This window comes from Phascolarctos cinereus, unplaced genomic scaffold (genome assembly GCF_003287225.1).
Source record: "Phascolarctos cinereus isolate Bilbo 61053 unplaced genomic scaffold, phaCin_HiC Scaffold_4;HRSCAF=312, whole genome shotgun sequence".
In the NCBI taxonomy this organism is placed as follows: Eukaryota; Metazoa; Chordata; class Mammalia; order Diprotodontia; family Phascolarctidae; genus Phascolarctos; species Phascolarctos cinereus.
Window position 1 is genome coordinate 383,779,759 of NW_027555847.1, and position 26,599 is coordinate 383,806,357.

Below are 26,599 nucleotides of genomic sequence, written 5' to 3' on the forward strand. Positions count from 1 at the left end.
TTGATATGTAGTGTTCCAAGAGCTGCAGTCTTTTAATGTAGTTGCTGCTAGGTCTTGTATGATTCTAATTGTGGCTCTGCCATATTGGAACTGCTTTTTTTTTTTCCTCCCCTTTTTGCTTGTAATATTTTCTTTCTTGAGCTAGGGATTTTGGAAATTGGGAAAACCCTGTAGGTTTCCCTCGTAAGATCTCTTTTAGGTGGTGATCAGTGGATTTTTTTCTATTTCTACATTAACCTCTCACTCTAACACTTCAGGACAATTTTCTTTAATTATTTCTAATATTTTGATCACAGCTTTTAGGTAGTCCAATTATTCTTATGTTTTCTCTTCTTGATCTGTTCTCCAGATGAGTTGTTTTTCTTATGACATGCTTCACATTCTCTTCTATTTTTTCATTCTTTACATTTTGTTTTATTATTTCTTGGTCTCTTATAAAACTTTGCTGGCTTCCTTTTGTCCAAGCAGTCACTTTCTTCCTTAAGATTATGGATCTTCTTTTCCAGTTGGTTAACTTTGTTTTCATGATCTTTTTTTTCTTGCCTTTTAAAAAATTTTTTCTTCAATCTCTCTCATTTGATTTTTAAAGACTTTTTTAAGTTCTATGAAATTTTTTGGGGCATTTGACCATTTGATGTTACTTTTTTGGAGCCTCTCCTAGAGGCTTTTATTGCTTCATTATCCTCCTCTGAAGATGAGCCTGGTCTTCTCTATTCCCACAGTAACTTTCTATGGTTGGGTTCTTTCTCCTTTGCCTCCCCTCTCCCCCTCTCACCCCACCCCCACCCCCGCCAAATTATAACAAGTTATTGTAATCACTTCTAGTCCTGGAGCATGGATGATGGCGCTTCTGGCCTCAGGTGTTCCTTCATTTCTTCCCTCTGGCCTGGCCAAAACCAAGAACTCCATCCTCCTGCAAGTGTCCACAGCCAGCAGTGTCCTGCCCCACTGCTTCTGCACTAACCTGTGATGTGCTGGTTCCTTATCACCCAGGGCCATGTCTCCACAGCACAGCTGGGCCTGGCATTCCTTATCAGCAGAGGGTCCCTCAATCTTCCCTTGCTCAGATGTCTGACTCCACACTGTCTAGGAGGTGAAAATTCCTGCGGAGGGGCCAAGGCTACCTCCCAACCCAGCTAGCCCCAGGGCTCACTCCTTATTGTTACAGTGGAATTAGAATGGAGGTGTTTACACTTCACGTGGACCAAACCTCAGGCCTGGGATTTTTCTTCAGTTCTTTTCCCTTGTCCTGGGAGGACTACTCTTCTGCTTGTTTATTTTTACCTCTTTACACTCCCTTGTCTTGTTTGTGGGGGAAATCTGGTGAGCTTGGAATTTTCTCACCTACTTCTTCATCTTCCCAGAATCCTTTCCTACCTGTGTCCTTCATCCTATTCCTCTAACCTCCTTCAGGATTTTGCCCTCATCATGCCTTTCTCTCATAAATCCTTAATGTCTCTTCGTTTACTACTGGCCTACACATATACTCAGGTCTTCCCAATCCTAAAAACTGAACAAATCAAAACACCTTCCATTTGACTTTACTTCCCTTTTAACATACCCATGAATACACTTTCCTTCACTGCTTAACTTCTTGGGACAAGTTGTCTACGCTCAATTGCTCTATGTCCTCAGCACCCACTCTCTACTCAATACCTTTAATACTCTATTGAAACTGATCTTTCAAAGGTAACCAGTCACCCAATGGTCAAATATCTTTTAAAAAATCCTTATCCTTCTTAACCTTTCTGTTTTTAATATAATTATATATACACATATCTTTTAATATAATTTTCCTACTGGCAACCATCTCTTCTTGTCACACTGTAAATATCTCACTTCGCTAGTTCTCCTCCTCCCTCTCTAACCAAGTATATATTTCTTACTGGAGCCTCAACCCCATGAAAACCTTTTGAATGGTGGTCTTTTGATATCTTTTCTTCTTTATCTACATTCTATCTTTCCACAATCACTCTAATACCTTAACTACCACTATACAAATGACTCCCCAAACTATTTCTCCAGTCTTGACTTTTCTTCTGAGCCCCAGACCCATATCTTCAACTGTCTATGGGACATAGCCACATAGATATCCCACCAGCATCTCAAACACAAATGTACATGATAAATCTTATTCCCCCATCCCCCTAAACCCATTCCTCCTACTGATTTCAGTACATGGAATTATCATTCACTAAAGGTCTATTTGTCTCTTTCTTCTCCCTTACTTCCCATATACAATTACTTAAGCTCTGTCAATTATGTTTTGGAAACATATCCCCAGCAGCCTCATCTTTTTCATTCCCATAACCACCATCTCACTTCAGACCTTATCACCGACATGGACTATTGCTATAGCATCCTAACTGTTCTTTCCACTTCCACTCTCTCTCTCTTCTAAGTTATCGTTTTTTTATGACTAGAGGTTGTCATTTAATGCCTTTGCTTAAGTGTCCACAGTAGCACACAAATAAAGTTCAAATTCCTTTGACATTTAAGGTACTCTACAATATGGGATCATATTACCTTCACAGCTGCCTCTCACTTCCTTTTACATACCTTACACTACAACCACAATGACCTATTCTGCTCTCAAAATACTCTGCCTCTTACCACCCCACCTCTGCTCATATATCCCTATGCCAGGAATGACTTTAATTTATTTATTTTTAGTTCTCAACATTCACTTCTACAAGATTTTGAGTTCCAAATTTTCCCCCATCTCTCCCCTCCCCTCACCTCAAGACAGCGTGCACTCTGAATACCCCTTCCCCCAATCTGCCCTCCCTTCTATTTTCCTGTAGGGTAGGATAGATTTCTATACCCCTTTGCCTGTATATCTTATTTCCCAGTTGCATGCAAAAACAATTTTTAACATTTGTTTTTAAACCTTTGGGTTCCAAATTCTCTCCCTTCCTCCCTCCCCACTCACCCTCACTGAGAAGGCAAGCAACTCAATACAGGTTATACATGTGTACTTATGTAAAACACTTCCATAATAGTCATGCTGTGAAAAACTAACTATATTTCCCTTCATCCTGTCCCAACCCCCATTTATTCTATTCTCTCCTTTGACTCTGTCCCTCCTCAAAAGTGTTTCCTTCTGATTACCCCCTCCCCCAATCCGCCCTCCCCTTCTATCATCTCCCCCTTTCTTATCCCCTTCCCCTCTATTTTCCTGAAGGGTAAGACAGATTTTCATACCCAGCTGATTGCGTATGTTATTCCCTCCTTAAGCCAAATCCGATGACAGTAAGATTCATTCATTCCCTCTCACCTTCCCCCACTTCCCCTCCACTGTAAAAGCTTTTTCTTGTCTACCTCTCCCTTTCTCCTTCTTCCAGTATAATCCTCTCTCACCCCTTAAGTTTTTAGATATCATCCCTTCATCTTCAACTCACCCTGTGCTCTCTATGTGTGTGTACATATATATACATGTATATATGTATATGTGTGTGTGTGTATATGTACGTATGTATACACACACACACACACACATTTCCAACCCCCTCTCCAATTACTCTAATATTGAGAAAGGACTCATGAGTTACAAATATCATCTTTCCGTGTAGGAATGTAAAAAGTTCAACTTTAATAAGTCCCTTATGATTTTTCTTTCCTGTTTACCTTTTCATGCTTCTCTTGAGTCTTGTATTTGAAAGTCAAATTTTCTATTCAGCTCTGGTCTTTTCATCAAGAATGCTTAAAAGTCCTCTATTTCACTGAATGCCTATTTTTTTTCCACTGAAGCATTATACTCAGTTTTGCTGGGTAGGTGATTCTTGGTTGTAATTCTAGTTCCTTTGACCTCCAGAATATCATATTCTAAGCCCTTCAATCCCTTACTGTAGAAGCTGCTAAATCCTGTGTTATCCTGATTGTGTTTCCACAATACTTGAATTGCTTCTTTCTGGCTGCTTGCAATATTTTCTTCTTGATCTGGGTATTCTGAAATTTGGCTATAATATTCCTAGGAGTATTCCTTCAGGAATCTCTTTCAGGAGGTGATCAGTAGATTCTTTTAATTTCTACTTTACCCTCTGGTTCCAGAACATCAGGGCAGTTTTCCGTTTTCCTTTTCTTTCTTTCTTTTTTTAGTGAGGCAATTGGGGTTAAGTGACTTGCCCAGAGTCACACAGCTAGGAAGTATTATGTGTCTGAGGCCAAATTTGAACTCAGGTCCTCCTGACTCCAGGGCCGGTGCTTTATCCACTGTACCACTTAGCTACCCCTCCTTGATCATTTCTTGAAAGATGATGTCTAAGGTCTTTTTTTGATCATGGCTTTCAGACAGTCCAATAATTTTTAAGTTTTCTCTCCTGGATCTATTTTCCAGGTCAGCTGTTTTTCCAATGAGATATTTCACACTGTCTTCTACTTTTTTATTCTTTTGGTTTTGTTTTACGATGTCTTTTCTCATAAAGTCACCCACCATATTCCATTTCCTCCATTCTAATTTTTTTCTTTTTTCTTTCTTTTTGGTGAGGCAATCAGGGTTAAGTGACTTGCCCAGGGTCACACAGCTAGTTAAGTGTCAAGTGTCTGAGGCTGGATTTGAACTCAGGTCCCCCTGACTCCAAGGTCAGAGCTTTATCCACTGTGCCATCTAGCTGCCCCTATTCTAATTTTTAAGGAAGTGTTTTCTTCAGTGGGCTTTTATGCTTCCTTTTCCATTTGGCCAATTCTGTTTTTTAAGGCTTTCTTCTCCTCATTGTTTTTTTGGACCTCTTTTGCTATTTGGGTTAGGCTATTTTTTTAAGGTATCATTTTCCTCAGTATTTTTTTGGGGTCTCCTTTAGCAAGCTGTTGACTCAATTTTCATGATTTCTTGCATCATTTTCTCTTCCCAGTTTTTCCTCTACTCCTCTTACTTGTTTCTCAAAACGCTTTTTGAGCTCTTCTATGGCTTGGGACTGATTCATATTCTTCTTGAAGGCTTTGAATTTGTTGTCTTCTTCTGGTTGTATGTTTTGATCTTCTTTAGCACCAGAGTAAGATTCTATGGTCTGACATTTTTTGTGCTGTTTACTCATGTTCTCAGCCAATTACTTGACTTTTAAACTCTTTGTTAAGGTTGGAGTCTGCTTCGAGTGTGGAGGATATGCTGTCTCAGTCTTCAGGGGTTTTGTACTGCTGTTTTCAGAGATACTTCTAGGGCTCTGTAAATTTTTAGTTCTTTCAAGGTGGTAAGATCAAAGGCTAAGGTGTTTACTCCTTTCCTGGCCAGTGCTCTGGTCTATGAGTGACCACAAGCACTCTTTTCTGCCTTAGAACTGTGAGGAGGATTTCCTCTGTACAACCACTACAACTTCTGCCATGCCCGCGCCCCTGGACCGCCACCTAGGACTGTGACCCACATCCAAGCATGGGTAAAGCAAGAGAAACCTGCCTCAGCAGTAGCAAAGGGATCCCTGCAATCCCCCTCTAATCAGCCACTTGATTCCCCCTCAGTGTGTGGGCCCAGGGCTCTGGAAGCAGCTACTGCCCCAGGACTGCGACCAAGTATCTCTCTCACTGCGGTCACAAACCTTTCTTACTGACCTTCTAAGTTGTCTTTGGTGTTTGTGGGTGGAGAAGTCTGGAAACCGCTACAGCTGCTAGTGATTCAGTCCCCTGAGGCCTGCTCCAGGTTGGCTGATGCTTGGTCTTTGCCTGCGCGGCCCAAGCTAAACTGAGTTTCTCCCCCAGTCTGGTGCAACAGACCTTTCCTATCAACCATCCTGGTTGACTTTGGCTAGAAATTTTTTTTTAATGTTTGCTGCTATTGTTAAATATTCTGGGGGAATTCTTTTAAAGAATTCTGAAATGATCTTTTTAAATGAAAAAATCTTTTTGTAATGTAATTTTGTTTAAGCATCAATAGACATTTATCATCTGTTCAAAAAGTCTGAATTTTCCTAGATTAAATTTTCTTAAAGCAGGTAAGTAGGGGACACTACTACTAACTTTAAAAAAAAATTATTCTGTACCTATTTTGAATCCAACACTGTTCTGGGTACTATATTCAAATTTCTTACATTTTTGTCTCTAGCTTCATAAACTTGAATTGACATGCTATCCACATTATGGAAGATCGATTAGTTCTATTGTGTCTTATTTTATTTCACTTTATAACTCATAATTCATATATGCCAGATTTCTGTAATGAAGACATGATAAAATTAGGTAGTGTTACTAGTGCCAAACTTAAGAAACTAATTAGCCACATAATCCAACAGGACTTTATTCTTCTTGAACAAAAGAAAAAAAATTCAAGGTTTTTTTTTCCCCATGATGAGTTCACAATGACGTTCTCTTGTTTTATATAGATATATATACATATATATAAACTATGTCAAATTACATAATCTGTACTTAATTTTGTAGGAAGTTAGACATGAACAAACTGCTACTTGCTATTCACATATTTCAACTAACACATTTTAAAGCTATTGGACAGAAGTAATAACTAGGCAATTTGCTTTCAGTTAGATGTAGAGGTTGATTATAAAATTATATTCTAATAGCTCATCCCTAGGGAGTTAAAGCATTACTGGAAAGACGATGATACTCAAGACTAAACAGCCCTGATTTATCAGATCCTGCTTTTTAGCCAAATCTTGAGTGGGTAACATTTTTCTCTTTAAAGTTTTGTACTTCTGGCAATAAGAGGTAAATCCATCTCAGATGATTCTCATGGGTACCATATTCAAGAACTAGCTATTACTTAATAAGTCAGGAAAGAAGCAGCCTCACCTCACTTGGAATTTGATTTTCCTACAGTCAATCCATAACTACCCAATACATATACATTGGTGGGGAGCCTAAAGATCATCTTTACTTTCCCCTCACTCAGGATCAGATATCTGCCATCTTTTTTCATTTCTAGGAACTAACTTACATTACTTGACTTTGAATATAGAAAGAGTAGCCTGAAATCCCTGATTTGCCTCAGAAGTAGGCAATTTTCTTGTTATTAAAATATTATATTAGGCTGGACACTTAGAAAATATCTCTCTTATTTATAAAGAACATTCAATCTGCCTATGATAGTAGGATGATCTGTATATCTGCTCTTTCAGGTCTACATACCTAATACATAAGTTTATTTACTACAAACAAAAAACTGAAATGTATTTCCAGACCTAACTTCATTATCTTTCCTAAAAAGTAGTTATTTCACTGTTTAAAACCAATTTTTACCATTTTGTCTACAAAGCTAAAAATACAGTATTTGAAAACACTATTTAACATCCACTAATACAAAAGGAATAAAACTTTCACTTGAAATAATTTAATATTTTGTATCTCAAGTAAGAGTGCCTTTTATTTAAACAATTAAAGCAGAACACTTTCCATTAAAGTTCACTTACTGAAAAGATTATGGACTTCCACAACAACCCCCTACCCCAATTTTCATTCATCAGGTTAAAAGGACAGTTTTAATCTAAACATCATTTTCTTGCTGAGTTCACTTGATTATTTTAGCTGAACTAGATAATTTTTTCTCCTGTCTTGAAAAAAGCCTGGAATTAAAAATACAGAACATTTGAAACAGAAACAAATATCATTAAGATTGAAGCTTTAACTATAAAAAAAAAAGCAAATGAAGTCTCTCACCTGTAATATGACATAGCTATTAGTGAAACAAACAAAAAATACATTGCTAAGCTTTTCATGAATGTGATATTATAGTCTGACTGGCTACTGACCTAACCAAATGTAATTTAATTTTACAGGTCAGTCGGAAATGGATCTTTAGCTAATTTGGAGTTGCTTGAAATATATGTAAAGATTTTTTGTTTAAAGCTTAGAAATATCGATTAAGAAGCTGAAAACACCTATTTAATTCTACAAAAAGATATAGTATTATCTTATTAAGTGACTTTGCACAAACTTATTATTCAACAAGGTTGAAAGGCTCATTCCTTATGATTGAAATATATTATGACCTATATTCTATCTCAGCATTTCTATATGAAGCCTCCATATGTATTTTTTTTAAATCACAGGAAAATTTAAGTACCCTGAGGGTAAAATCTGTCTTTAAAACATCTACTACTCATTTTGTTACACTCCAATTGATTGTGCATCCAATAGTAGTTCTTTGAAAACCAATACTCCATGTATAGTGTCCTAACAAGAATATCTGATTTCTTAATGATACCATTAAACAATTCATACAATATAATAGCACAGCACTTTAACCTACTGCAGTATTAACACCTTTTATTTCTCTACTTTTTACTATATGGGAGAACATAATAGATATGCTTCATAAGGTGGATATGCATGGATAGGTTGTGATCTATATTATCAGCGAACTATTTCTATCAATGAGGTTACCGATCTATTGGAGCACTGGCAAAGTTTTACGCTAATCAAAAGGGAAGAAAAAAAATTCCTTATTAGGACATAATTCTTCTTCTTCTTCTTTTTTGCCATCTCAGGTTTATCTCTTTAAAGACTCCTTCCTTAACTCATCTTACTCTCATTCCTGTTAAATGCCTCGAACCTTCTTTCTTCAAACCAGACTACTATGATGTCTCTTGGCTATTCAATTAATCTTAAAAAGTGACCTCTTGAATTTAAGTGAAGAGTTGATAGTTTCTCTCTTGTACCTTATATATTTATGGAATACTTCTGCTTCTAAAATTACTTTCCAGTTTTATAAAGTATGTTCTTATTTTGATGTCATCTACAAGGCCATAGCTAAAGTTCATTAACTTGGTGTATCCATCGAGGACCTGTAAATCAGTAGACTGTTTACGCCCAAAACTCCCTTTTCAACCTAATGGCTCATTTTTACATAAGTGCCCCCATTAGAACAAAACAGGTAGGTGAAAGAGTGTGGGGAAGAAACCTCAATATAAAGCACAGCATATCACTTAGCTTGGTATTGTCTTGATGTGCTAATAACAGCTTCTGTAAACAGCATTAAACAGTTAAATTAACTTATTTAAAAGAGAATAGGATAGTCTCCAAAACAACTTACTAATTTGCAAATTAACAGATATAAGCTACAGGACAGGCATTAGCTATACCATAAAATATTTTGCTGCTTATTTAATTTTATTAGATTGTCTGTATATCCTTTCTCCATGATACTACTCTACTTTAAATTATAAACTTAAAGGTAGGAAATATTTCTCCATAACTTTCTTGGTTAGAAAAAAAAAGCTGGTGGATGATGAACTACCATTTATATGACTGAAGGGGTTATACAAAGTTGGAAGGAGTAAAAATTCATTTAAATATTGAAGTATTATTTCATGGTTAGCCACCCAATGTCCCATCAGTATGAGGTATTCAAATATCAATGATGATGGTACGCTAAATGCCTGAAATTCTGTGACCTGATATGGTTGGGGAAGAGGACATTCTAATAAATGAGTTATTCTGGTTATATATCAAATACCACACAGCATAAATATGGATTATAATTTTATAAGAATTAGACTATAATAGGTAGTAAAAACCAACATATAGAGAAAATGAGAATCAATAAGGGCAAACAATCTTGATACACTTACATGTCAACTTTGCAAATGTCCTAGAATGATAATAGTCTCTTAAAACTGTATATCACTCTATAGTTTACAAAGCACTTTCTCACACAGTCTTATTTGATCCTCACAACAACTGAGTGAAAGAAACAAAGTAGTTCTGAAACTATTATTACTTCCATTTTATATATGAGAAAAGTGAAGTTCAGATGTTAAGTGAGTTTTACAAGGTCATATTGATCAAACAAATTTATTTTACTCAAAGGCCTCTCAACTTAAATAAACTTGGTCACATTACTTTAAGTGCTATGGATAACTTGCAGTTTTCAAAAGATATTACAAAACTTAGTATTTTGCTCCTACATCCTTGAGAACAATGAATGAAATTTAAGTAGCCAACAAGGGAGGTCAAGATCTAATCACCTTATAAATCCAACCCAATCATGAGGCCAAAGCAAAGCTCTATCAAATAGCATAGGCTGGCTTGAGGCAAATGCTACTTACAGGAACTGCAGTCTATTGGTAATATTATTAGAAAAACTAGGTTCTATGAGGAATGCCAACAAGTTCATTTCATCAAAAGGAACTATTACTATTTATTGTTAAAACACACATTTTGTGATGCAATACATTTAAAAATATCCTGTCACATTTTCTACATCATTATGATTTTAATGGGAAAATTATAGGATTTTAGTTATCAATAAAATATATACATATAGCAGAAAACAATTGTCTTTTTGAAATGTTCTCTTTGCAGAAAAGCTGAAATTATGTTTTTAAATCCTTTTAATGGAACCAGAAACACAAGAGACACTAGGAAGATGCATAGCAAAAGAAAAAGTACTACAGCACATTCTTCTTTTATAAATTGTCAAATTAAAAAAAATCCACAGAATTTTACAATAAATAACATTACTAATCAAAGAGCTGGAAAAAAGAGTATTTTCACATTTACAAATAAAAGGATTTTCTTCCCCAAATGGAAACAGATATGGAACTAATAAAGAAGAGCACTGTAACTTGACTGGCAGAAGAAATTGGGAGATTTCAGTTGACAAATACTGTCAAGATTCTTATAAAAGACCTCAAAACAAAAATGAGTAAAATCAATTCAAGGAACAATGAAGCCATGACAGAGATGAATGAGATGAAAATAAGCAGTACGATAGACCATAAAGGCAGCAGATGCCAAAAGGATGGAAACTTTTGAAATCTGGTATAACAGCTGAGTATGGCAAAGGAAATTTATATCAGCCAATTATACTTTTTGATGGATGAGCTACAGTCAATGACAAAAAATAAAATTATAGAAAACAAAGCATATCAAAAGCCAGTGTCATGAATAGTCTATTTGCTGTTGGCAGAAACATGCTTCTCTACTTAAACACCTACAAGTTGGATAAAAGTATTTGTGGGATCCTGAATCACAATATAACTACAAGGACTGAGGAATAAACAAACAAACAAACAAAAAACCACATTTCCAAAGTTAATTTCTGTAGCAATAAAAATGAATGCTAAGATAAATGAGATTATATTAAAATATGTAACATGCAAGCAAAGTAAACCACATATGTTTGGTTTGGGCTAATGGAAAAGAAAATGACTGGACATATTCCATTAGTGTCTAATACAGAAACCTAGACAACATTTAAGGAGTTATAAATTGCATTGTCTCCAAGGCTTCATATGTCAATATAGTTTAAGGTAAAAACCTTCACAATTACCTTTTTTACAGTCTTATCTGGTTCAAGAGCAATATCTGGAATGTTGGCATCCACCATAAGGGAAAACAAGTTCAAAATCAGGTTGGAATACCTAAAAGGATCAGAGTGAAATAAAATGGTGAGGTCAGTATTCTTCATTTCTCTCACACCAACAACTCATGGCATAGAAGTAAAGAGGACAACTTCTTTTCTATGGCAGCCATCATTTCAAGTAAACTAGGACACCATCAAATGAGAAAATATAAAGAACTTTGCAAATCTCAAAGTATAATGTAAACATTAGATATAATTATCATTAAGATATTAAGACTGTACAAGACAGATTAATTATACTGCTAATCTATAGACCTCTAGTAAACCAGTAACTAAACTCCTTAGAAAGAGTCTCAGACCAAAACACTACGTGGATAACTCCACTTGATTATGAATATAGTGGTTCTGGCTATGCTCGCTATAAAGGATGGAGCATAGCTAGTACATTCGCATACAGACAATATTTCATTCCAATTGCATACTTATTTGACAGGTGGGGCACAGTATCACTTATTCCCACCGAATAGTACCTTCTATAATGCCTAGCTTTTACCTAGCTGATGGCTGAAAGTATGTGCTTGATAAACGCTTGTTGAATGACAGACTGATGGAGGGGAGAATATCTAGTAAATTTTTGTATGAAAAGTGGGGATGGACAAAAGTTGAATTAATGACATCTGTGCCATTCAATTATAAGTTAGAGAAATCAGGAAACTAAAACTTAACCTAGGAATGCAAGGGAAGGAAGAAGAGGAGAGAGAAAGAGTCTGATTTTTAAAGTCAAATTAGACAATCTGTTTTTACATCAACCTTTGGGGAGGAAAAGACATTTCTTTATGCGTGTACTTCATATAGGTGTTTGACATTAGTAAAGTGCCTTGATCCCTAGATGAAAGTACCTGTGCATTTTAATTTTATTTTTCATTTCACTAAACTAGATGGAGCTGATGTTATGGAGGCTTAAATTTCAGATGTCTATTCTACTGGCATTTTTCACTTGGAAACTCAATGTCTTAACAGCAGAATTGTGTTGAACTTTTTTTTAATAAGGAAGTTTAAATATTCAAAGTATGGCAGATATATATCAAAAGAATAAGACTCCATCATAAATTAGTACCATAGGATAAAATCACTAAAGTATATGATAATGATACTTGGGATATAATGATAATGTAACTTCTAGTGACAAAATGGCCATCTAAATTTTAAAATGTCCACCATCATTTTCAAAATTTTACATTACCCATGAAAATCAACAAGGGCTATAATAACAAAAAAAATTTTTATCTTGATGAAGTCTTTTAGTCTTCATTAAAAGCAAACTTTAGCCAGTTTACCCCTCTCTCAGAGAAAAAAAGCATAATTCAGTAATCAGATATAGCCTGCAGAATTGGGAGCTAATAAGCTGAATTTAAGTTTGGCTAATGATTTTTGTGTGAGGTGGGACAAGTCACTTGGTTACTCTGGATTTCAACTTACTCTTTTAAATATAAGAATGACTACAGTAGGTATTAAAAATATATACTTCAATTATTTCTACTTTTAAAAAAGAATAATTTCTAGTAGCTGAATATTAAGACTAAAGGTATATAAAGACAATCCTTAATTTTTCAAAAATGGATTATGGACATCACTTATACTTCTAACAAGATGGAAATAGGAAGGTGGGCAGGGGCTAGAAGAAAAGGAACAAGAATTATGTCTATCAGAACTTATTCATATATATGTCAGCTCAAGTGGAACTTCCAACCAGAGGTCTTTTGAGATCCTCTCGATTTTTAGTAACTACTTTTAGCTTTGTTTCTCTATCTATATTTTGTATGTATGTATGTATGTATGTATGTATGTGTATATGTCTTTGTATCACCAGCACATATTACCTGCCCTGTACAAGAAGATGCTTAATAAATGCTTGTTGAATTGAACTGAGTGGAGTTTGGATGAAGTGGGTAACTGAAAAATTATTGTATGTTATGTGTTTAAATAAACTTATTTAAATATAAATAGTCGTAAAGCAAATCTAAATGGCTGTGTTGATCTATAACATTAAGTTGTCTGTAGTGGCTCATTGGATTTAAAAAGTGAATACATGTAAAGACATTGAAACCCTCACATTATATGGTGTCTAAAATTTCCCTACTTTATATCTGGGGTAAAAGTAGTCAAATCACTTACTTCAAAAGTTTAATGTATCCCTATCCCCTTTTCATATCTGTGCCTACACTTTATGCCACTGTGTATGCATCCTACTCTATCTCCACCTTACTTTTATCTCCTAGAATTGCTCTATGGTGATAATGGCTTCAAAGATTTCTAATAACCTTTAAATCTGTTTTTCTGGACAGGATGCTACACGGCTGCTCCATTTAATATGGACTTTCTATTTTGGTTCACTGCCCTCTGACTTAATGCTTTTACATCTGTCAGCATTAACCTGTACTTTACATTTACTGGTCCAGTCACCAGCACAATCCCCAGTGAATCTGTTAGTCACACTGTCTTTTATCATTAACTATAGTTTTTTTTTAAGTTAGTGCATAGTTATTAAATGGGTGCTTTTGTATTGGATTTAATCCTTATCTCAGTCTCATTTTAAAAGATGAAGAGGAGAGAGAAAATATCCTTTCAGATGCTCCACGGAGGAACTCAGTACAACTGAGTGAATTTATACTCACATGTATAAGTTTTTAATCATCTTTTTCTTTTTTCCTTTATTTTCCAATGTATTTTAGATGAAGTTTATATAAAACATTTGCTAACTGAAAAAAAAAATCATACTTTTCACCCTTGATAGACAAACTTGATTGGCACATGGGCACATACACACAGCTTTGTCTGTGAAGGGACAGTAGTAGTATGTGTGTGTATACATACACATACACATCTATTACCCTTGTTGCATTTCTTAAAGTAAGTTAATTCTTTGTCCATTATGCTAATTTTTAGAAACACAATATTTTGTTAGTCGTGTTATAGCAATGCTGAAAGGTAGACTAGCTATTTGAAATTTGGTGTGGTCACTTAGTTGATGAGGGTAGTTTTCTTAGAAATATGTGATATCCACATTTTAAACACAAAAGCAAAAAGCACGGAATAGTTAGGAGACCTGATTTACAGTCCTGGTTCTGATTTAACTAGCTATATGACTATGGACAAGGAATTAACCTCTGTGTCCCAAAGTTCCTCAAAAATATGATCTCACTATATATATATTAATTAATTTATTTTGATTTATCAACAATCAATTCCATATGCTTTTGACTTTAAAATTTTTCTCCCCCTTCCTTCCCACCACCCTCCCCAAGATGGCACATAATCAGATATAGGCTATATATATATACATTTTTATTAAACATATTTTCAGATTTCACTATATATTTTTATAATAATTATTTATATAGGACATATTGTACAAAGGCCTTTTATCTTTTGGGGGCATAATTTGGCATGTTTTAGCTATACTTTGCATCTCATCCAAATCTTAGCATACTGCTTCTAAACAGCAATGTCCAATTAAACTCAAATGAATTTATAAAAAAAAAAAGTTAGAATAAAGATTCTTTTCAAAGGCCACTATCCTCTTCTAAAATTCTTTTCTACATGAGTCAATGCAGAAATCGACTTATGTATAAATCACTGACTTATAAGCTTTTAGCTGATATAAAAAGATATGTTTCCAAGAAGTATTTTAAATAATTGTAATAAATTCTTGCCTGGTAATAAAATTAATTTATTAAACTTAATTTGGGACACTGTGTATATATTTAAAATTCCTTTTTTAAAAATCATATGTTAGCAATTAGTTTGTTGAATAAACATATTTAATGTGGATCGAAAGAATAAACAACATGTCTTCTTCTCTTCAAAATAGTATATCTGTTAATTTTCAAGTTGTAGCTAACTCCCAGTTGTCTAAATAGTTAACAGATCACTCATGTTTGTATTCTGAAAGTTTCTGAACTTATGTTTAAACATAAAGATCTGAGTTAATGGAGTCAAAATATTTTAAATAAATGAAAATCACACTTAAGACATGGAATTTCCTATCTTCTTTACTGAAAAGTATAGTCCCACTTGTGCTGTGCTCTGTGTGTGTGTGTGTGTGTGTGTGTGTGTGTGTGTGTATGTGTGTATTCTTTATCTACCTAGTTTGTTTTTTTTTCTTGTATGGATTATCAAGCCTATCTCTCTCTAATGACCACGGATCTCACTGAGGAGGCCCTATATTCTTCTGGGGCTTAATGCAATAAGCACAGTACTATGGACAAAGGAAATTTGGAAAACTTCGCCTTTAAAAGGAATTACTCTTCTATTTGGACTATGTGAAGGGCATTCTCCATGACACTTATTAACATCTTTGCTATACATCTCCTTGTTTTATGCCTTGCTTGATAGTGATATTCAGAGGATTGCTAAACAAAGTTGGCTCTCTGACATTCATATTTTTTTATGATTTTAACATATTCACTGTAGAGGTGAAGAGAGTCCCCAGATTTATATTTGCTCTACCATGTCAAATGCTCTTTGTGATAAATAATAAACATATCAGAATCATATATTCTCTATGTACTTCAGTCAGTTCTTTGAGTGAAGATGAGGGCTATAGTAGAAAATCATTTTTGAAAGCCTGCCTATTCCCTTTACATGTCTTCATAAAGAATATCCTTGGTGAAAACCACATTCAAAAATATTTTATAGAGAAGAGAGACATAAATGCATTCTTGTTTGGCATTCTGAATGATTAATACTGTCTTCCCCCCGCCCCCCAAGTTTTAAAAATAATTTCCTCTTTGATACATTGGTACATTCAAAAGAACACCAGCTCAAAAATCAGAAGATGTATATTTTATTCCAACCTGTAATACTGGTCATTCAGGTTCTAACACCTTTGGGCCTTAACCCAAAAGACAACTCTACAAATGTACATTACCAGACAGTCAACATCGAAATCAGACTGATTTTATACCTGGCAGCCAAAGGTAGAGAAGCTCTACAGAATCAGTTAAAACAAGACCTGGGGCTGACTGTGGCTCAGATCATGAACTTCTTATTGAAAAATTCAGACTTAAATTGAATAAAGTAGAGAAAACCATCAGACTACATAGGTAAGACCTAAATAACAACCCTTATGAATATGAAGTTGAAGTGATGAGTAGATTTAAGGGATTAGATCTGGTAGATGGAGTGCCTGAAGAACTATGGACAAGTTCACAATATTGTAAAGGAGGCAGCAACAAAAAACATTCCAAAGAAAAAGAAAAGCAAGAAAGCAAAATGGCTATCTGATGAGGCTTTACAAACAGCTGAAGAAAGAAGGAAAGCAAAGGTAAAGAAGAAATGGAAAGATATACCCAAATGAATGCAGAATTCCAAAGAAAAGTAAGGAAAGATGAGAAAATTTTCTTAAGTGAGCAATGCAAAGAAATAAAAGAAAACAATAGACTGGAAAAGACGAGATCTCTTCAAGAAAATCTGAGACAAAAAGGGAAATATTTCAAGGGCATATCAAAGACAAAAATAGTAGGGACTTAAAATAAGCAGAAGAGATTAAGAAGGGGTGGCAAGAACATACAAAATAACTATGCAAGAAAGATCTTAACATCATCAGTAAACATAATGGTTTGGTTACTGATCTAGAGTCATATTTCTGGAGAATGAAATCAAGGGGGACTTATGAAGCATTATTAACTATAAGGATAGTGCAAGTGAGAGATTTCCAGCTGAGATATTTAAAATCCTAAAAGATGATGTTAAAATGCTGCACTCAATATGCCAGCAAATTTGGAAAACTCAACAGTAGCCACTGGAAAGATCAGTTTACATCTCAATCCTAAAGAAAGACAATATCAAAGGATGTTCAAATTATTGAATAACTGTACTCATTTCACACTCCAGTGAGGTTATGCATAAGATTATGCAAGTTAGTGAATCAAGAATTACCAGAAAAGCAGGCTGGTTTTTGAAACATCTACTTCTACTTCATTGACTACAGTAAAGCCTTTGTGTAGATCACCACAAAATGTGGCAAGTTCTAAAAGAGATGGGAGCACCAGGTCATCTTACTTGTCTCCTGAGGAACTTGTATGTGGGCCAAGAAGCAACATTTAGAACCAAACATGAAACAACTGATTGGTTTGAGATTGGAAAAAAAGTACAAGGCTGTACATTGTCACCTTACTTAACTTACATGAAGAATATATCACGTGAAAGGCCAGGTTGGGTGAATCAAAAGCCAAAATTAAGGTTGTTGGGAGAAATATCAACAATCTCAGATATGCAGGTGATACAACCCTGATGGCAGAAAGTGAAGAAGAATTAAGAAGCTTCCTGATGAGGGTAAAAGAGGGGAGTGTATAAAACCTGGCTTGAAGATTAAAATAGGGGGGGAAAAAGATCTTTGCAACTGGTCCCATCACTTTCTGACAAACAGGGTGATAAAAAATGGAAACAGTGTTAGATTTTATATTCTAGGGCTCAAAGACCACTGCAGATAGCAACAGCAGCCATGAAATTAAAAGACTCTTGCTCCTTGCAAGGAAAGCTATGGCAAATCTGGACAACATATCAAAAAACAGACATCATCACCTTGCTGACTATGGTCCACATAGTCAAAGCTATGGTTTTTCCAGTAGTAATGTATAGCTGTGAGAATTGGATTATAAAGAAAGCTGAACACACAAAATCAACACTTTTAAATTGTGGTGCTAGATAAGACTTTTGAGAATCCCTTGGACAGCAAGGAGATCAGATTAGTCAAATACTTAAAGAAATTAATTCAGACTATTCACTGGAAGGTCAAATACTGAAGCTGAAGCTTAAATACTTTGGGCACATAAGAAGAAGATGGAATTCACTGCAAAAGACCTTGATGTTTTGCAAGACTGAAGGCAAAAGGAAAAGGAGATGGCACAGGATGAGATGGATAGATAGCGTCATGGAAACAACGAACATGAACTTGGAAAGACTTCAAATGATAGTGAAGAGCAGAAGGGCCAGGCATCCTCTGGTCCAAGGGGTCATGAAGACTCAGACATGACTAAATGACTGAAACAATAAACTATTTTTCTAATGAATGACTTAAATAATTCCAGGGGTATTTTACCTTCATTTGGCAGTAGAATCTGCTAATTTGAATGTCTTCTTTCTATTGGATATGTCAAACAACAGTTATCAATAAACAATTAGCAAAGCTTCTGATCACATTTATAAGGTAAAGAACTTAATAATGACAATGTGAATGATCATCTCATTTACCTACTTTATAGAGACTGGTTTTCTAAAGTAGAATATGCCTATATTATGATCTAAGAAGATCCTACTTTATGTTCTGATTTATTCTACACTAAGCCTAGCTAATTATAACAGTCCAATACCATCTCAAATAAAATAATTATCATTTCATTTGTTCAAAAACGAAAAAAGGAAATTTTAAAAGCCTACAAATCCAAAGAAGTTAAACATGCCAATAATTCTGGTCACAGTATCAACTGGCCAATGTAAGGTAAGGATTTTTTTAAATTGAATATAATTTTCTTTTAGTTTCTAGGTGAAGCATTTATGTATTTGCACTTATAATGAGGGGAGTCCATGAACAACTATATCAAGTCCTTTGCAAATGTTTTTCAACTAACATCTTTGCATACTGCAGGTATACTTGCATACTGCAGGTACACTTGCACACTGCAGGTACATATTACTTTTCAAAACCCTGCTATACGAATGTATTACCTCATTTTATTTGGGATGCTGCATTGTACTAAGTACCAAGAACTGAACTTGAGAGTTGTAAGAATTGAATTTGAATCCCTGTTTTGCAACTAACTCATTGTGTGACCTGGGCAAGTTACTTAAAGTTACAGTTAGAATAGAACCAATTTATTTTTAGTTTTTCTAGATTTACAAAAGCACATCTGTTATGCACATTAAAAATGTAAATTCGAAAAGAAGAAAGCAGGCTCATTGTTTTATAGTTCTGAATCACTGACAATCAAATAATTCACACATTTATTTTGTACTGAATTATCAAATTAATATTCACCATATGCTAAACATAATGTCTAACAGACAAATCTACAATATGACATCATAGAAAGTCTAAAATTTTAAAGTGCGAATGTTTCTATCAACATACTTGGAAGGAGTAATGAAAATAATACTGCAAACCTAACATTAAATTTAAAAGAAGCAATTTTCTGTAATAAACTCTATACTATAAACAAGGCTTAAAGTGTGGAGTACTTTCATAATTATGCCTGGCAGTTGAAAGTGCTATTTTGAGTTCTCAATTAATAACTTCTTTGTTTTCTTACCCTGTTGAACTGCTGTCAATCCATAATGAATGACTGTTTCTACGGCACTGGTTTGTTTTTTCAGTGAGAATAGAGCACCTTTGACATCTCTACAGTTATGATTTCATATTATCTTGTCTACCTCTTTTCTGAGATCACTACTTTTCAATAGTTTTCTGCAGTGTTTCATTTATTAAAAAGTCCATATATTTATTAAAGAACTTTCATATGTATAAAGTGCTTCTGCATCAGTTGACAAATCCAAAGAAAACCGATCTACTTCTCATTCTCTTAGGAGATGTAGAAAGTTACACCAATATACTTAGCCAATCTAAGGAAAAACAAGGCAGCATTTTGCAAAATAAAGAGTTTGTGTGAAACGTGCCATATGGAGAGGGTTATAAGATGAAGATTTATTTATGGAAAAGGTAAAACAAGATTAATAAGAGTATACATTTCTGTACACCTGTCCCATAGACATGCCTCAAATAATATATCCTTTAAAAAACCTTGGCAGAGAGTGCATGATTTTTACCTGTGTTTATTCCAAATGCCAATGCCAAGCCTATCTAATGCACTACTTTTTTATTGTACTTTTCCCCTGATAATACAAACCCTACTTGTGAGAAACTAGGCTATGACTACATACTCATTTGTATAGTTAACTTGAAAAGAGAGTCAGAGGCAAATGGTCCTGTCATTTCTGATTAATCACTGGAGTTGTAGGCCATTTATTTAAGTAAACATTCTTGTTACTTTCTGATGATGTAGTAACAATCAACCCTAAATAACAAACTTAGAGGAAGACATGAAGTACACTGACTTTGGGAAAAGAAGTGAGGGTGAATGACAAATCAACTACTTCTTTCTAGAAAAGACTGAGGTGTTAAAACAGGAGATGAAACCATGTATCATGGTCTCTTTTAGTTCATATAAGACCTTAACCTCAGAACAATGGAAGAAGAGGCAGAGATGAAGATGATGAAGGCACTACCAGGTTAAAGATAAGTGATTTGATATCACTTCAAATAAGGTAAATGCTTTTTTATTAGCTAGCAAAAGAGGAAGCCAGTTGAAGTAAGGAAAGGATTCCCCACAGACCTCCCAGCTACCAGCTACAAACAAAGGAATGATTACAGGGAACAGATCTTTTAGCCTGGTTCCCTCTGTTCTTTCCCATTTTATAAAAGCACAATACCTAGAATTTATTGAAAGGGATGCCAGTATGCTGATCTTACTCTGTAGAAGTTATGTCTGCTTCACTTCTACATGAGCTTGCTCTTCTTTCTGTGAGGCTTGGTAATCATAACCTTCGGAGAGTCAGATGGCTTTTTCTTTCATGGGATTTAAAGGCAGAAGGAACCTTGGAGACCACCTTGTCTAACCCCTAATTTTATAAATAAGGAAACAGAAATAATGGGCTCTTGGTTAGGGATAGAGTATACCAACTAAGGACTGGTAAAAATATTTTTGTAAAGTCTTTCATAGATAATCAAAAGGTTTTAAAATGAAAAGGAATAATAAGAAGGGGGAAATAATCTGCCTGTAGCTAGATGCTACAGACTATAACTATAATGTAGCATGTTCAGAAAATCACAGAAGACAAAATTTTAAAAATTTTTTAAAAAGCCAGAAAAAACCCCCTCAGATTTGTCTAGCCTCACATGGCTAAACACAAATGTGCAAACGAGGAGTAATAATCAAGTTGAATTAAAGATCTTAGCATAAGGAAACAAACTGACATAACAAGTATGACTATGAAATGGTAAGGTGGGATCCAAGATCAAAATATGGCTTTGGATATATTACCAAAAGAACTGAATAGGTAAAAGCGAAAGCAGAGTTGCACTGTGAACTAAGAAGATATACTTTAATATTACTATTACTATGACCAGCTTATCTCCTTTCTCAGTCATACAACTTTCTGGTAACACCTTTTCTTTTGATTTGACGGCTGATACAAAAAAAAAAACTTTACAGATATGAGAATTACACTTTAAAAATTTTTATTTTTATATGAAACATTCAGACTATAGAAAACTACTGGATATTGGAGATATTTCAAAAAGGAGGTAAAGTTAATGTGAAATAATAACAACAATAACAGCTAAAGCTTTTATAGCACTTTAAGGTTTGTTAAATACTTGTTATCTCATTTTTCCTGATAACAAGTCTGTGATGGGTGCTATTATGAGCTTGATTTTGTTTTGAGCTCTGTATATCTGGAGATATGTGTGTGTATGCATATGTATATATGTATGTATGTATATTTAGAGATATATACATGTGTGTAAATGTATACACACATATGTATAGCGATAATTCAAAAGATCTATCATTTTACTGATGTGGCCATGCGTCCCAACAGTTCAGACTGCAAACGATTCTTTACATTCAGGTCACCAAATATTAATGAACATGGTGCCTTGGTTTGGAGAATTTTGTCAAAATTTTAATAGGATTTCTCTACCTCTTTATTGTCTGTAACAGATGTTAGTACTTACATTAATCTCTTTGCATATGTTCACTGTGAGCATTGCACAGCAAGATAACCAAGCGCTCCATGAAATGATGTTTCTTATTGCTTTGGGGCATATAATGAAAAATCAACTCTGCCAATTTGTTTATCTATCTGAGGAGAAGCTAAGAGATATCCTAGCCATTTCATTGTAACTTCCTTTCATCTCCTAGATTCAGTTATTGCACAAATGAATGAAAATATTTATGTGGTTCAGTTCTTCCAATAGTACATAGATTTGATGGTCACTGGATAAAGAGCTCTCATTTAGATTACAATAGTAATATTTATAAACAATCTAAAACTCATGATTACTAATATTATTGGCCCCCTCTCTTACCACTACTACTTCAACACCACTGAGGAAGAAGAAGGGTCTGGCAAGGGCTGAGGGGCATTTTACATTTTCCTTTTTCTTAGGAATTTCCATGGACATAGAATTAATGAACATCTTACTGGTGTAGTGTCTTTCCGTTCTGAGCTAGACTTGTTCTTCTACAATAGGCAAAGTTGTCAGATTTTCACTTGAGCAAATTCAGAACTGGTTAAATGACTGAAGCCAAACAGTAGGCATAAATATGTCAATATCCTCCTGCAGGAAGATTTTTAGTTACCTGTTATGATCATCCCTAGCAAAATAACTAACTGTCAGATATTGCTGAGCCACTGTCAGTGATCTGAAAGATAATGGAAAGCAAAAGTACAAAAAGAATGGAGAAGGGCAATGATTATCCTAGTTTTCAAAAAAGAAAAAAAAAGGTGTTGTATTATATATCATACAGTGAGTTTGATTCAGTTCCTGGCCAAATACTGGTTTTTTTTGTCTTTTCTATAGAGTAGGTCTCTCTTCCTTGCTCAGGCTGGAAGCACAATGACCATTCATGGATCTGATCCCGCTAACGATAGGTATGGAAGCCTCAACCAGCTCCATTTCCCACTTGGGCCAGTTTGCTTCTTGTTAGGCAGCCTCGTTGTCCTTTTTCTGGGGCTTATCATATTTGTGCTGGGTTTAGTGAGTATACTTGATAAGCTTTAGCCCAAATGAAGCTCAGAGCTCTCATGCTCAAGCAGTCCTCCAGTTTTATTCTCCTCCCCATTAGCAGAAATTGTAGGCATGCATATCCAGCTTGGAATGATTTACTTAAAGGATGGTTATTAACATCTAGAAAAAGTAGTGGTAATTATAGAGAACCAGCATAAGTTAAGAATAGGCTACTACAGAATAACCTCATTTCTTTTTCGCAAAGTGTTATAAAACTGGTAGGCCAGGGATTGCTGTAGATATCTTTTGCCTAAACTTTGCCAAAGTATTTGAAATGGTCTCATGCTATAGGGAAATGCTGGAGAGATGGGGAAAGTTAACAGCATAATCAGGAGGACCTGGAAGTGGTTTAATGACAAAACCCAAAAAGACATTAATGGTTTAATAACAACTTTGAAGGGGGTCTCTAGTAGAACACAGCAGGGTCTGTGCTTGGCTCCATTTGTAGAAGGTTTTTCTCAATGACCTGGATAAAGGCATACATAACATGTCTATGAAATCTGAAGATGGTACAAAACTGACAACATAGCTGACAAAGTGCATGCCAAAGTCAGGATCTAAAAAGTAAAATGTAAGCTCCATGAAGATATAGACTCTCACCCTTACTTTTGTATCCCCTGTGCCTAGCTCAGTGCCTGGTACACAACAGGTACTTAAGGAATGCTTACTGAATTTAACTGAAAAAGATTTTGATAAGCAATAGTATGTCTGAAAAAGATTTGGGTATTTAAGTGGCTCACAAACAAAGTATGAGTCAACAACCTCATACAACCGAAGAAAAAAACTAGTAAAATTTTGGGCTATATTAAGAGGAGTAGTGTCTAGAGCTAGGGAGGTGTGACTTGTGTTCTGTCTCCTGTTTAAACCCAAATTTATGCTTAGCTCTAGGTACTACATTTTAAGGACACTGAAAGCATAAATGCAACCATAATGGTCGACAGCCTAAAAATTATGACGTGTGAGAATTTGTTAAAGGAACTAATTATCTAGTCTGGATAAAAAGACATAGGAGGTCATCCAATGTCTTCAAGTATTTGTAGGACCTTACATGAAAGAGGGACCAGATGTTTAGCTTGTACCCAGAAAGCAGAATTAGGAGCAACTGAAGCCAGAGGATAGAATTAGAGTCAAAGTTATAAAGAAGAAACTTTAACCTCTATGTAAAGAAAAATCTCTTGGGGCAGCTAGGTGGCACAGTGGATAGAACACTGACCTTGAAGTCAGGAGGACCTGAGTTCAAATCCAGCCTCAGACCAACTGCTTGACACTTACTAGTTGTGTGACCCTAGGCAAGTCACTTAACCCCAGTTGCCTAAAAAAAAAAATCTCTTAAAAATTAAAACTATCTAAAAATAGAATGGGCTATCTGGGGAGGTACTAGGTTTTTCTTCAACAGGGGTCTACAAGAGAAGGATGGATGAACAGTAGTTAGAGATATTATAGAGGGTGATTCTCAGTCTGGAATACATTAGACTAAATGAGATCTAAGGTTTCTTCCAACTTTGAAAATGTGTGAAACTTAGGCCCAGAGATTTCAAGAAGTGAGTTTTTCAAGGTCGTACTGGAAGTATAAAGTAAAGCCATGTTTGGAATCCAGTCTTTTGACTCTAAATCCAGTACGCTGCATATTATTATTCAAATATCTTCCAATGAGATAATAAGAAATACTGTCACCCATGTCATTCTGGAAAAGGAAGAAAGTATAAAGAAGACTAAAGACTGTGCATGTAGGACATTTCCTTGACCTCCATACTGAAGGAGGACATACTACACATCATATAACATGAAAAGGATATGAAATTTCCAAAACTATCAATAGCATGTAGCTAATTTTACCTTCGCAGGTGGAGAAAAGCTGTATAACACTGTTTACGGAACTCTTGATACTGCTCACTTTGTGTTCCTCCCATGCCTTCCACCATTTCTTTATTCAGTTTCATTGGAGGAGGAAGAGGCTTCGGATCTCGACCCAAAATATATCCAAAGTCTATGTGGAAGAGTTTGCCTACATTTGGAGAAGAGATAAGATTTATTTCTATTTAGTTCTTTAAAATTAAGACTCAGAAGCTTAATTCACACTCTCAGAACTATATATCTAAATAGAACTCATATCTTCTTTTTTATAAGGCATACTAGCTCATGATAAAGTACATAAAATGTATTACCAGACAATCATGAGGTTATGAGTGATCTTCAAAATTTCTTCAGTCTATACCCCTAAAATTTCAATGCCACAATTATACCATATGAGATAAGTGACTACCTTTTATTTTTAAGACAAAGTCAATAACCTAGACCAGTATTTAAGACACAACTGGGATTTCACATTTTTTTTTGTAACAAATTTCTTAAGGTGTAGATTAAATTTACTCTGATTCATTCAATCTCCGAGAATAGAGAATGTCATTACAACTTCAAATATAAGATTTTTTTTATATCATCTCTCTCAAATTACTCTTCTCCATGATGAGTAACCCCTTGTTCCTTTAACTTTTATTTCATTTTTCTTTATAAATTATCTCTTTCAAATATATAATCACTCTGACAATTCTCTACTGAACCATTTCTAGAGTGACAGTAGTATTTTTGTTAGTTTTTTTGTTTTACTGGGGGTTTTAGTGAACTGTAAGCTTTATGAGTCAGCAATGTGATATAGTAGCCAAAAAAGCTAATGTGATCTTGGGCTGCATTAAGACATGGCACAGTTTCCAAAAATAGGGAATTCATAGTCCCACTGTACTCTGAACTCATCAGAACTCATCTGAAGTATTACATTCAGTTCTGGGCACCACAATTTAAGAAGAACAATGACAAGCTGAAGAGCATCAAGGGTATGGCAACCAGGATAGTGAAGTGTCTTGAGTCCATGCTATATGAGGATCTGATAAAGAAACTGGGCATGTTTAGCCTGGAATTTTTTTTTTCAAAGGGTTAGGGGGGTAGAGAGGTCATGAGAGCTATCTTCAAGTATCTTAAAGGCTGTCACGTGAACAACAGATTAGACTTGTTCTATTTGTCCACCGAGGGCAGAAAAAATAAGTAAAAGTCAAAAGAGTTGAGGTTTGACGTCAGTAAAAACTTCCTAACAATCAGAGCTGTCTAAAGGTTAATAATAATAATAATAATAATAATAATAATAATAATAATAATAATAATAATAATAATAATGATATGTGACATGTATATGTATATATGTGTGTGTAAATATGTGTGAGGCTTTAAAATTTGTAAAATATTTTACAAGCATTATCCCATTTGAGCCTCCTAACCCCTTTGAGGCAGCTACTTCAGGTATTATTCCTATTTTGCATATGAGGAAACAAAGGATTATAAAAGTTAAATGAATTGCAAACAGTCTCCCAGCAAGTTTTGGGTACAGGATTCAAATCCAAGTCTTTCTGATTCTAACATTCTGGGCAACTCTCGAAGACTATAAGTTGCAGAGAAAGAATGAACTGCATTGCTAGAGAAAGTTTCCTCATCTGACAGTTCAGAGAAATCAA

The 26,599-nt window shown here is 34.9% G+C and overlaps 1 protein-coding gene across 1 annotated transcript in view; it reads right to left on the minus strand.

Moving 5' to 3' along the window:
- PIK3C3 (phosphatidylinositol 3-kinase catalytic subunit type 3) overlaps window positions 1-26,599 on the minus strand; it is a 190,483-nt gene that overhangs the window by 27,330 nt on the left and 136,554 nt on the right. The window contains exons 22-23 of the mRNA XM_020985729.2: window positions 24,933-25,101; window positions 11,216-11,306 (exon numbers count right to left, since the gene is read on the minus strand). Of these exons, the coding sequence (XP_020841388.1) occupies window positions 11,216-11,306; window positions 24,933-25,101 (260 nt within the window). The remainder of the gene's footprint in view (window positions 1-11,215; window positions 11,307-24,932; window positions 25,102-26,599) is intronic.